Source organism: Calonectris borealis, chromosome 1 (assembly GCF_964195595.1).
Source record: "Calonectris borealis chromosome 1, bCalBor7.hap1.2, whole genome shotgun sequence".
Taxonomy (NCBI): domain Eukaryota; kingdom Metazoa; phylum Chordata; class Aves; order Procellariiformes; family Procellariidae; genus Calonectris; species Calonectris borealis.
In genome coordinates, this window is record NC_134312.1 from 97478759 (window position 1) to 97491553 (window position 12795).

Here is a 12795-nt window from a genome sequence, read left to right on the forward strand (position 1 = left end):
AGAGAAGCTACAGACCTTACCAGCAGTAAACAAAGGACTTGGATATGCAGTGAGTTTCCACCTGGCTCCTGGGTCCTTTCGTCAGTTACACAAGACTGTGGTGCCTATGTGAGCATATTTTGTTGAACACCCAAGCGGAAACGCCAGACGCGTCTGCTCCAGCTACTGTCGTCCTGCTAGGCGAAGCCTGGTTCTCACGGCAGGTTTATTAGCAGAAAGGCTGAAGCTGGGTGAGGAGCGCTCCTTGCTTGCCCGCTCACCTCCCTCCCTCCGCATCTCCCTTGCTTGCCCGTCAGGCCCTTTGCTTGCCTTACAGCAGCACCTAGTGGCCTGCCTGTAGCTTACTGCCCAGAAATCCCGGAATTCGTAGTGTAGTCCAAAACCTGGCTCTTCTGCCGGTTTCCCCCCTGGCCGCTGCCCGGCACACCAGGAGGGCGTTAAAGCCTCGCGTCAGCCGGTGAGGACAGCGAGCCAGGGGCTGTCCTGCGCCTTCGTTCAGCGTGATCCGTTTTAGAGCAGGTTACGGTAACCTGCAGGGAAAGGGAGGCTACGGGGGCGTTATCCTTGCGGTTTCCTTCTCTTCGAGGACAAAAGGTTATCTTGCATGCCGTGCCGGGTCTGCACAGGGTGGTATTGCCCACGGTGTAAATCGGAAGTGAAAAAATCTCTCAGTGCAGCTGAGGGTAAGCTGGGAGGAGAAAAGAGGAGAAGAAATGAGGAAATGTTCAGGATGTTTTATTACAGCAGAAAATGAGACGAATGCAATGGCCCTATCTGTGCATCCATTCCCTCTGGTAATTATTTTAACACTTTGATCAGGTTCAGCCTGGCAGAGGTTAGAAGTCCTGGAGATAACAACTTTCCCACAAGTCAGGAGCATGTGGGGAGCAGCAGAGTAGAAGAAACAAGCTCAAATTAGCGCTTCTGTCAAGCAGAGGCAACAGCATTAACTTTTTAAATATAACAGAAATTGATAGGGAAAGTATTGTCGTTCTAACCACAAAACCATCTCTGAGTTACTGGGCACCAGCTATCTGTCCTTTACACACAAAGCTGTAGGAAACTGGGCTTCACACCTTCCACGGCTTGTGGTTCCTGTACCGCAAGGCGAACAAGCTGTGCCCGACCCCCAGCACGCGGCCTCAGGGGCAGCGAGAAGGCTCGTCCTCCCCCTCTGCGCCCGGCCGGGCAGCGAGTGCCTTACAGCGCTTGTGTTGCGGGGGCTGAGCCGTAGAAGCTGCTCTCGGGAGGGCTTCTCCGCTCCAGCACGGTGCTCCTGGGGTGGCACGGGTCAATGGCTCCCAACTCGGAGCTGGTTTGTGCCGTGCCAGCTCGGGCGTGTGTTGACACGTTCATGTGGACGTGCCCCCAGATAGGCAGAGGAAGGTGCGAAGCCACGGTCTCCGTTACGGCGGGTGGGCAGAGTTCAGGCACGTGTGGCCCTGCAGCACCTGCCTCGGGGAGCAGAGAGGTTTCACACAGCTTCCCTGTTCACATTGCTTCTCCTGAGCAAAATAGTGCCCTTTCATACGGCGCATTGAAAAGGCTCTGCTTGCGAACAAACTGCTTCAATAGACACCACAAACTAAGCTATGTAAAGCAGCTGGCCAAACTGTAGAAAATGTAAGTTATATGGGGAACCAAATCCCAAATTTGGTTATTCCTGGGAGAATCCCACCAGTGAAGTGGCCTGCAATAGCCAAATGAGCGCTCAGACATGCAAGCAGTATCCTTATATATTTCACACCAGTGCAGAGACTCAAACCTTCAGAGGTCACTCAACACCAGCAAGATCAGTATGCATCCCTGGTACAATCCACAGCACTGCTGAGGCACAGACATCTTAAACAGATCATACAGAAACATGAGAAAAGCAATAATAAACATTGCATCAGTGAAAACAGTAACACAAACCGTTGAAAAAGCAAAAGACAGGCATTAAAAATACATTCTTTGTAACCCTTTGGGTTGGTATACTCCCATAGTACACTGATAAAACATCCTGCCTGGTGTTTAATAAATATAATGGAAGCATAGATCATAGGAGGCACTGTTACTGCTTGGTTTTATGGCAGGGAAGAAACAAGTTCGACTGTGTACGTAAGCAAATTGTCGTGTGGTATAGTTTCCCTTGGCCTGTGGGTTGCTATAGTTGGATTTAGTGTTTTCAGGGGAGTATGGGCAGCAGATGATTGAAATGAAATGCCACTGGTGCTATTGCAGTGCGTAAGCATCTCAGACAAACAGCAGCAGCAGCAGTACAAACTGTATGTGCTGTAGGCCTGCTTATTCTGTGGTGCTTTGTGCTTACTGGCAACAGATGCAGTCGCTAGCTAAATCTCATGTGTGCATTCACTAATAAATGCTATTGTTTTGGTAATAAATAAGAGAAAAACCACATTTGCATCAAAATGTTTTAAATAAACTGAAATTTCATGAAAAATTTGAAATGTTAGGCGGAAAAAAAATCCAAACCCCTCCTGTTACTTTTCCTAAAATCCTAAAATTTAGGAGGCTTCCTAAAAGCCTCCTTCCTTTCTTCTGTTTCCTATAAGCCATATTACATACCGTATTTTATACTAGCAGTACCTTACGCTTCTAGGAGTTACGCATGTAAATGTCTTACACTCAAATGTGACATTCAATGAATGTATTGTATATGTTACAATTCCTTTACAGAATGATACTTGATTAACACATTTCTGGTTAATAAGAATAGCACGGCTAAGCTCTGTGTTAATTTGAATAAGGCTGTTGTTTTTGAACAGTCATTTCTTTGTATTTTGAGTTCAGAAGTTATGACTCTTTCTTGCACTGTTTCTCATAAGCACCTCTAAATGGATGTTTAGGTACATTATTTGAGCAATTTTAGGCTTGTGGTACCCTTAACTACTTATTTTCATGCTGTCAGGTGATTGGGGATTGTTTTTCTAATAAGTATTTCTGTCACTTAGCAACCCTCAGCATCTTCAGAAAAATTTTTTTTAGCTTCTAAGTAACTTTTGTATTCAGGATGGTAGTACAAATTACAGATATAACAATGTTGATAGCATCACCAGTACAAGGTAGTTGTGTGTGTAGCCCAATATCATCAGTTTAGTATTCTGCTGCATAAAACTCTTTTGCAAAGTTTGGAATTATAAGAGAAAAAAAAAATATCTATATTTGTATTTTTGTGATCTGTCTTCACAGGTGATTTTCAAATGCATTAAAATGGGTGCTAAACTATGTTTTCATCTATAAATTTGATATAACCTGTCCCGGATTGTGAAACATTAGATTCCCATCTTCTCTTAAACACTGCTTCTTGTTACTGCTGCCTGGTATTTTATTTTGCTCACTGTTGTTTTTAGCTTGAAAGAAGCACCTTTGAGGTCTTACTCTACGCACTCCTTGTTTCAGGTTTCCTCAAGTACTTGCCAATCTGATGCAGCTAATTCTACGGAAACCTGTCAGAAGTCGTCATTGTTTCAATTTGCAGAGGTGAGTTTCTTTAAAAAGGGTTGTCTTCCCCAGTGTTTTCCTTTTAAGAAACATCTGATGTTCAGCTGAAAGAGAAATCAAAAACTTTTAACTAAACTTCATGCCTTTATTTGTTCCTTCTTTTTGGGTTTATGGTACTGGATCATTTATCAGGTAGATAGGTCAGACTGGAATTGCAGGAGAGTGTGTTTAGGAACATGGTGGAAACCCTAGTGCAATAATGGAGCTGTGGTTTAAGCAGTAATTCAGAGATGTGTCATTCCTGCACTTAGTTTTAAACTAGAGTCTTACTAACTGAAGTTCTAACATGTATCTTTGGATGTTACATTATCTCCTTTATCTATTGTGGCTGCTTTAGTCCTTGACTCCATCAAAAATAACTGTAGTTCTGGAATTTCCAAAATTTTCTTCTATTCTATAACGACCAAATAGCTCTATGCAACTATGCTTTAGTTTTGCAATGTACAACATTTTTGTCAACATATTTCCAGTTATTGCTAGAAGTGCAACCGTGGTGTTTTATTTTGTTTTGTTTTCCCAAGTATACACTATTTCATCCAAGTTTTAATGGATTTCGTTGACATAACTAACATGACAAGAATGAGGTTGCAATGAATCCTGGTCCTCCTCAAGCCTCATTTGCTTGTTTATATCTCTCCAAGTTTTGAAATTATCATAATCAAGTGATATATAAATATTTAGCTGTATAAATATTGATTGTACAGGACGCTGGGTGGTGTTTCAGAAAATGCATCTGGAAAGAAATTTTGTCATAGTAGGGGCTTCTTCTTACTACCTGTTTTCACATCAGCCGTGAATCTGACTCCCGTGTCTTTAATACTCATTGCTGTGTGCACCTTCACACAGCTCCCTAAATGTCATCACTTACGGAGCAGATACATTGCAATCCCGGCACATAGACAATGTGATTTTTTTGTTTTGTTTTGGTTTTTGTTTGCTTTAACATCAAACCACAAGACCTTGAGTTCCAGCTTAAGATCTGAGGCTTTCAAAATGTATTAGAAATAAAGCACTGATACTTTATTTCTGATTAAAGGTAATGGCCACAGTGAGGTACATAACCTGTAATTAGGCTCTTGTACAACCTGCTGGCTTTTCTTGTTAGGAAGAGGAAATGCCTGGTGTGCCAGCAATGAAAAGCAATACTTAGAAGCTTCTTAAAATTGGTTGATTCCAGTGACATTTATGATACTTCTATGGTAATAACGCATCATCCATCTTCCAGTTTTCTAAGATGCTTTTGCATACTTATACTGTCAGTAGAGCAGAGTCATACTTTGTGTAGTTCCTCTTGATAGTTCCTTGTAGTTCCTTCAAGTCTGTTTCTTGAATTTCACTGCCAAGTCTTTCAAAGAGTAAAACAAATACCAGCTCACTTAATTGTTTTCAGTTCATTTTACAGTGCCCAAGCAGGAAAGTGCCAGAGCCATGTGGTGGTAGGCAGGAATTGTGTTGTGGGCTGCAAGATTTGCTCTTGCTAAGGGCTTGTGACCCCTGGCTTTTCCTTACCCCTCAAAGAAGAACCTCAGTGGATGCCAGGAAACAAGCTCATCCACACCGCTAAAACACGCGGTTTAGAACTAGCTCACTGATGATCAGTAATTAGAAATGCATATTAGCTAGCTTACTTTTCAAGGATGTTAAACAGTCTGTAGTCAGGCTGCACCTAAGCAGTACACGGTAGGTGTGTGTGTCAATGGCAAAATAATTGGTACTTGTACCAAGGTCTAACATTAATCAGAAATGTCATTTGCAACAAAAATAATTGACACAAGTTAAACGGTATAAAATGTGGTTACCTTAGTGTCTGGGATAGATCTGGTATCTCAAAATACCTGCATGCATTGTGTCCCCGACCACACTTACCTTCCTTGCTAAGTAGCAATTTGTGCTCTATCAGCACCACCATTCTGCAGTCTCAGGTCTTTCGCTGAACTGTGAAATACATATAGTGTTAAGTTTTTGTTGCTAACCCTCTTTTGACATATCAGTGGGCAAATAAAAGCCCATCAAAAAAGTCTTAGCCTGTTCTATTGATCCTAGGAAAGATTTTCCTTGTGAAAAATAATTCAAGATCACCATTTCACAGATCACCCATTTATGTGTCTCCTGGAAGGCAGATGCTGTTCTTTGTATGAGTGTGCTGGGACTCGTCTGCATGCTCTTAGGTACCAGGAGTCTTTCTGTATGATGGATCAGAAATCTAGCACTTTGAAGTTTGATATTGAAACTGAAGGGTTAGGTAATACAAACATAATTGTTTTCCTGACAGATCTCTTCAAGCACATCACAGCCTGGAGTCCCGGGAGCTGTAAAACAAACCGAGGAATCTGCATTGTTTCAGTTTGCTGAGGTATAATGGCTGAAATATGGTGGGGGAGGATGGGAGGAAGCAAGGAACCAGTAAGAGTTGTCACTGAATGGCTAAGCACCCTGTCTTATAAGGGATTCCTATCAGTAGATGTTTATCTTCATGACAGCATTATGTTAGAAAATCGTGGGGGGAATAACCAGTGATTGGACGAGATGTTGGCCAGTTCTACCAGCTGTAGGACACACAGAAGATACTGGGCTTGTGAACATGACCTGGCCTTCCATACCAAAGGACCACTGCAGACATTTTTTCCAAATGGCCTTTTAATTTACATCTAGGAAAACAACAAATTAAAGACATTCTGAAATGACACTATGCACTGCCTATGGAAGAGGCTGCAGCAGTGCAAAATGGCAGCTCCCCTAGAGGCAGGAATCCTTTGAAAAATAGCCTTGCAGGTCAAAGGAAGCTTGTCGCAACAGCTACAAGGATATGTAACAGCATCGTTAGATGGTGACTTATAAAGGCTATAAATTACCCATAAGTATGTAAGCTATCCTCCTTCCTCCACGTATTGAAGATTTGAAGTTCTTAAAGATTGCTTTTAAGAATTTCTTCTCACAGGTATTTGATGTGCCTCTGTGAATTGACTTTCCATACATATACTCTACTTGCCCGTTTGGGGGAGTCTGGTACTGCTTGCAGAATCAGTTATGCTAAAGGTATCTTCAGTAGGGTGTGTCTGAAAAGACTGGGGTTGGAGCTGGTGCTATTGTAGAGGCGCATAATGGGATGAAAAGATACCCTGTTATTCCATGTGCTTACAGAGGTTTGACTACATACAACACTCTTCTTCCTGTTACATGTTAAGGTAATGGTGTACTGTGTGTTTTTAGCTTGGCTAGGAAGGACCTTGATACATTTCTTAGGAGGCCCAGTTAAGAAAAAACAATTTACTGATTCAGGTGCCATAAAATACCTGACTACAAACACCCCTATAAAAGATACAATAGAGTTAATAGCTCTAATCATGAAGATGTTTTCATACGTGCCACCTTTTTTTAAAGTTACAAGTTAATTTGGAAAGTTCTTTTGAGAAAATTAGTGAAATGGAGCAGGATGAAGCCATGTGCTGAAGCCAACCTTTTAAACCAAGTAAAAGATATAAGCTGGAGAACATTTCCTGTGAAATTTATTGCAAAATATTGCACGAGTGAATCTGCTAACTTAATTTCAAAAATATTGGCTATCTTACATTTTAATTAAACAGCAATTTTAGATATCTGCATATCATTAGGGTATGAATTGCCTTTAGTACAGCATTTTCAAATTGTCATGTAAAACCTGACTTAGCCATACTTTCAAAATTTCACAGAACCTGAAATAATTTCCTCTCCTAACTGAACAAACAACAAAATGACAAACCTGAAAATCGTCATACGGATGTGACAGTACATTGAGTTGCATACCACTACGCTGAGCCAGCTCATTTGGCACATTGGAGTGCATGTATGAATCATCAAATGTTAGGTAGAAGAGGTGCTTAGAAAGTTAATTAGAAACTGGAGAGGACAGTTTTAAAGTCGGGTTTAATCTCTTTTTCTTGTAAAAAATGTTAAAATGTGTCTGCAGTCTGGAGGGGGTTGTATTTTTTTGGTTGTTTTTTCAGTGTCTGGAAATAAGGGACAGAAATCTGGAAAAGCAAAAAACAAAACAATGACCAAAAAAAAAAAAACAACCCAAGCAAACAAAAAAACCCCCTGTGTTTGCCATTGTTATTCCTCTTGTATTATACTGTTGTTGTGAAACCTCAATGGCAGTGACTAACGTTATGTTTTATCTATAGCAATAGAGAAATGGTATTTTTTTTAAGATTACAGCCTGATTTCATTTAAATTGTTCCAGGGGAAAGTATTGAGCATGCTACAGAACCTCTTTAAGCTTTCTCCTCCCTGCTATTAAAGCCACTTGTGCTCTTTCAAATATAAGGGCTTTCATTTGCACAGGATGCCTTTGTCAAGTTTGGCAAAAATCCCGTTCCTTACTGTGTCACTTCTTACCGGGTCCTGTCTATATGAATGCATTACTGCATTTAATAAGCTAAATTATGGTAAGCAATTTGCAGTAGGCTGTTGTCAGCAACGTACAGTGCTACAAAAGAAAAGAGAGAGGGAGAGATTGTAGTTATTTAGCCAGTAGCCAAGTAGACCTGTGAAGAAATGTGAAGTGTGCTGTGGTCTGATGTGCCTGGAGACTTTTGGCAGACGTCCCAGCTCAGTTTTGGTTCTGGCTGGGTGTTCTTCATATGTTCCCTTTCTCTTTGCCGTCTTTGCAGCAGGGTGAGTAAGAGTGCCTCTTTGGGAAGATAACGATCCCATTGAATAGACTTGCCATTTAAAATGGGCACCTTTACCCCAGGAGTACAAGTCCCCTGTCACTCAGAAGGAGCTCGTTGCATGTAGATGTAGCATGGGATTCTTTCTTCTTTACAGCCTCGGTTAGCCTTTCATCTGTTTGTCTGTCCCAAGTGCTATAGTCTTCCATTAAAGCTGTTGAGGATATGTTGACAGGCTAGTGAGGCCTGTCCAGTGACTTGCCGTAACAGATGATGAAAATCCCGGGAGTAGGACTTTGTTGGGTCCTGCGGATGCGCAGGCAAGCGCCTTGGAGGTCTTCAAAGATGATGTGACGTCCTCGTAAGAGTTTTTGAAATTTGGAGTGTTGCCAAGTTATGCTCTTGGCTTTCTCATTCTGCTCTGCTCTTGGAAATACTTGGCCCTACTTTTGTCCTTCTTACTTGTACCTTTACAGAAAACCATTATATAGGCCAGTGATTTCTGAGCAGTGGGCTGTGTTCCTTAGCATGATGGCTGTTTGCAAGCTGTCTGCTCACATGGGCTGGTTGCTGTCATCCTCCTTGCCATGTGAGGGAAGCAGAGCAGATGGGACCCCTTGCTCTCTTGGTCTTACTGGATGTGTGTTTGGCAAACGCGAACAGATGGTGACTGCTTCATAGAGAAGAAACACAAGTACCTCTTAGATTAAAACTCTCATCCGTTATTAAACAAAGAAGATGCTTTCTGAGAGTGGAAGCAGTAAGATTGCTAGTTTACCCATCTTAAAAACAAAATGAAGCCAAAACCCACAAACTCTTGACTTGCAGCTGCTTTTCTGAAGTTTTTCTCTAGGTGATTTAATCAAAAAAAACAATCGCATGCAACATGCAACAAGGTGAAATTTTCTTTGCTAGTCCAGTAGGTTAATATCATTTAAGAAAAACGCATGCTTGAGGATGATTTTGTCCCTGCTGCATTCTCACATACTCACTTTGAGCAGGCTTGTGGGCAACCCTTTCTGTTTATTTCTGTGCTGAACAGAAGGTTTGAATCCAAAACTTTTGGTCAAAATGCCTTGAAATTGGGAATGCGAGAGCTAGTCAGTATCTTCTCTTCCAGCCTTCCCTTAAGTAAAGCTGTCATCTTCCCAGCTAAAGCTGTTACGTAAAATAGATGACTATATTTGCTGTTTACCTATATACTGAAATTATTAAATATCTGTGTTTAAGTGAAATGCCTGTTCCAGGAGGGAAATGAAAAAGTGGTACCATGGCACATGCTTCTTATGCAAACTCAAATGTAATATACTAGCTAAAATGCTGACCTGCATTGTAGTAAGAGATAACAACTTAATCCTAATGATCCCCAAGTTAAACCTCTACAAAAGAAGGGGCTATTCGTGGTTGTAATACTGCAGGTTCTGATTATTCTAATTAAAACTGGAAGATGGTGCTAAGACAGGGAATGAGATCTGTAATCTCACTGAGACCTGATTGATCAGCCATCCTCTTACTTCTGATGTTTGGCCAGCAACTTTGGCAAAATGAATTCTAAGTTTACGTCTCTTGCAGTTTGTTTTCTTCACTATGAAGAGAATTTTTTTGCTGAAGTGAAATGTGGGCTTCCTCTCTTTCTATTAGTACTACAAGGATCTCACTTGCATTTTGTTAGGAGAACCCATTCTATCGTCAAAACAAAATTCTTTACTCTTTCCTCACATTGTGCATCAGGAGGCAAGATATGCCTGCATATTCTCACGTTATACTTCAGTGGGTGGGGGGTGGGGTTCTGTCCCTTTTCTGCCATTGATATTGCACTGAAAAAGTCATGAAAAGCTAAGAATTTATTACGGCAGAAAGATAGAAAGTTGAGGCCCTCTTCCTGCAAAGTGTGGTGTACAAGATCACTTACTTCAATGGGGTCCTGAGCAGGTTCACTGAACTGTCTCAAAGCAAAACTAGGATTCTGAATTATTTTAGTTTAATTCTAAAAATCATTATTAATGCACATTCAAGTATTATTCACTGTATTGTAAATAGCTTGCAGGAAAATGGATGTTCTGGATTGGAGGGCGGTGGGGGTGTAATGAATCCCCTTGACAATTGAAAAGTAAACTCTTCAAATAATCTAATTCAAAAGAAAGACATTAAATATAAAGAGAAAGGCTAAGCTGATAATTTTTGCATCTGAAAGATCATGGTCATAAGTGTGATTTTTGTGACGAGGCAGATGCCACGGAAACACTGGTAGTCTTGCCCCTAATCTTAGGGCTTTTCAAGGCTTCCAGGTCAAATACTACCATGTAATGCCATGCCAAAAAAGATCAAATACGAGAAATAATTATTAATTCTTGCGTTGGTGAACTCATAATGCTGCACTTGGAAGCAGGTCAGAAAAAAATTGGCTACAAAAGCAATTCCCTGAGGTGCAGTGGTAGTTATTTTCTCAGTGCTGGTGTTGGCACACCAGCATCTATTTAGAAGGCTAGATTTGATCTCCAGACTTAAGGTCTTATTTCTTTTTTCTAACTAAAGAAAGTGAAACAAGCAGCGCCTGTGAGGACAAATGGTCCCCTTCTATATCTAACCAAATGGGAAATACTGCCCAGGCTTTCCGGGAGAATTTTATGAAACCTTGACCCCACAGTTCATGTTTTTAAGCAATAGGTATGTCTCGTTCACTTAGTCACGTAAAACACACATAAAACACATGTAAAATGATAGAATATTAGCTGTGGACAATACAAACGTGAAAGAGGATCCATGAGCCTAATTCTACGGAAGAAATTCTGTGTTTGCTTGTATCCTGCTGACTTCTAAATGCCTGTTAAGTGTTTCTTGGATGGGATTGCCTATCTGACGTAGGGCCTTCTGCCAGGAAGATCTAAAAGTAACTAATTTAACTAACTCCTTAATTTTTTCATTCTTTTTCTCCCTTCCTTTCTGTCTTTCCTGTGTGCCACTGAAATATTTTCTCCTCTGTTCATTTGAAACCTAGATCTCATCAAATACTTCCCAGTTGTCAAGTCCTGAGCCAGTAAAGCACTGTGGGAAGTCGGCACTCTTCCAGTTGGCAGAGGTAAAGTTATATCCATTAGCGTCACAATGGGAAGATGTGTGTATCTTTTCCCAAAACCAGTATGAATTGTGTAAGGTTTGTTCTAGTATCAAATTTAGTATTTCCAAAAGCATAAATTAGTGAATAATGGAATAGCAAGAGAATTAGGCAGTGGCAACAGCCCCAGGGACCTAGCTTTTCTTTATACACTTGTTAATGTGCATAGTTTCTTGGAGACCGCACAGAAAAAGTTACGCTTCTTTTTAGAAAAAATAGCCTTATAACTATAATAAAAACAATGCTCAGGACAATAGCAAAGGCAAGAGACAACAGCATTCTTCTTAATGAGGAGCTGAATACCAGGATTCAAAAAGTAAAGCTTCGGTATAAGGACTGGAAGGTGCACTGCGGAATGGGGACGAAGAATAAGAAGAGAAATGTAGACTTTGAGATCATCAGGAATCTGTATGAAGAGTTGGAAGTTGAAGCAGTGTATTAAGTTCTGAAATTGGCAGCCGTCAGCAGTAATCAAGTATACTAGGTCAGGTTTCCCAACAGTACTAGAAATTCTCTGTAAGTCTTAAATATAACCTTGTCGAGGTCTCCCCTTTGATATGTATGAATCACTCAAAAACCTTTGAGGCTTGGTGTGCAAATACTATTCTTCTTGATGATTGAAAGATGAAGATACATGCTGCATTCCAGGTAAATAAGGGAGGATGATAGCACCTTAGTAGTACACTTTTTTTGCCCTCCCCCACCCCTTTTTTTTCCTTCTCTAAAATCACTTCCTATTTCAGTGAGGAAAATGGTTCTCTGGATCCCATCTAGTGGCATCGAGCCATATGTTCTTGCTGTGAGGTTAATCCGTCTCAGGGAAAATGTGGAAGCACTGAAATAAAAATTTTTCATGCCTTGTTCCATGGATAGTAATGCTACTATCTGACTTTATAGGAACTTATATGAGTGGAAGAAAACCTGCCTTGCCCTACAGGCACTCCCTGGCAGTAGTGGAGTTTGTGGGTGTGTGCTACGTTGTCAACGGTACCTATGCAAGGGTGATTACTCCTAACTGTGGTCAGTGATCCATAAGGGCATTTGGCTATTGCAGCCCTGGGACAGCAGAAAGGCTGGTAATATTCAGTGAGGGACACCAGAGGTTTTTGAGGTGTCCTCTCACAGGACAGCAGCAGGCTTTTGAGTAGTGCTGTTCTGGAGTAAGGCTGTTGCTGAGTACAACCTGACTTTTGGAAGTCAGCATTAAAAGTTGTGATGTGACTGTGAAGCTTGTGAAGCCCTAATTTGGGGGAGGGACAGGTGCTTGTCCACAGGAGCGCAGAGTTTGTACTGCAGTTGTTCGAAAAAGTGAAGCTAAGTCTGGCAGCGTGACGTTTGCATGTTGGATAGGTTTCCGTGATCTCTCTCTCAGTGATTGCTCAGATGGATTCCTACAAACCTAATTTAATATACAAAATGAATATTAAAGGCTCTGATTCAAACTGAGAAAAGCATGGCAGATGTGCTAAGCACATCCTCCTTGCCTCTAGCTCTTGTAGGACATTAGTGCTATTGATTTTTTTTTTT

At 41.1% G+C, this 12795-nt stretch overlaps 1 protein-coding gene across 22 annotated transcripts in view; it reads left to right on the forward strand.

Annotated features, from left to right (window-relative positions):
• The window catches only part of BBX (BBX high mobility group box domain containing), a 148914-nt gene that overhangs the window by 102060 nt on the left and 34059 nt on the right, over positions 1-12795 (forward strand). For 12 of the 22 annotated variants that reach the window (XM_075168744.1, XM_075168647.1, XM_075168725.1 and 9 more), the window contains 3 exons: positions 3403-3483; positions 5777-5857; positions 11152-11232. In XM_075168744.1, the coding sequence (XP_075024845.1) occupies positions 3403-3483; positions 5777-5857; positions 11152-11232 (243 nt within the window). The remainder of the gene's footprint in view (positions 1-3402; positions 3484-5776; positions 5858-11151; positions 11233-12795) is intronic. The other 10 variants (XM_075168682.1, XM_075168690.1, XM_075168573.1 and 7 more) reach the window with 2 other exon arrangements.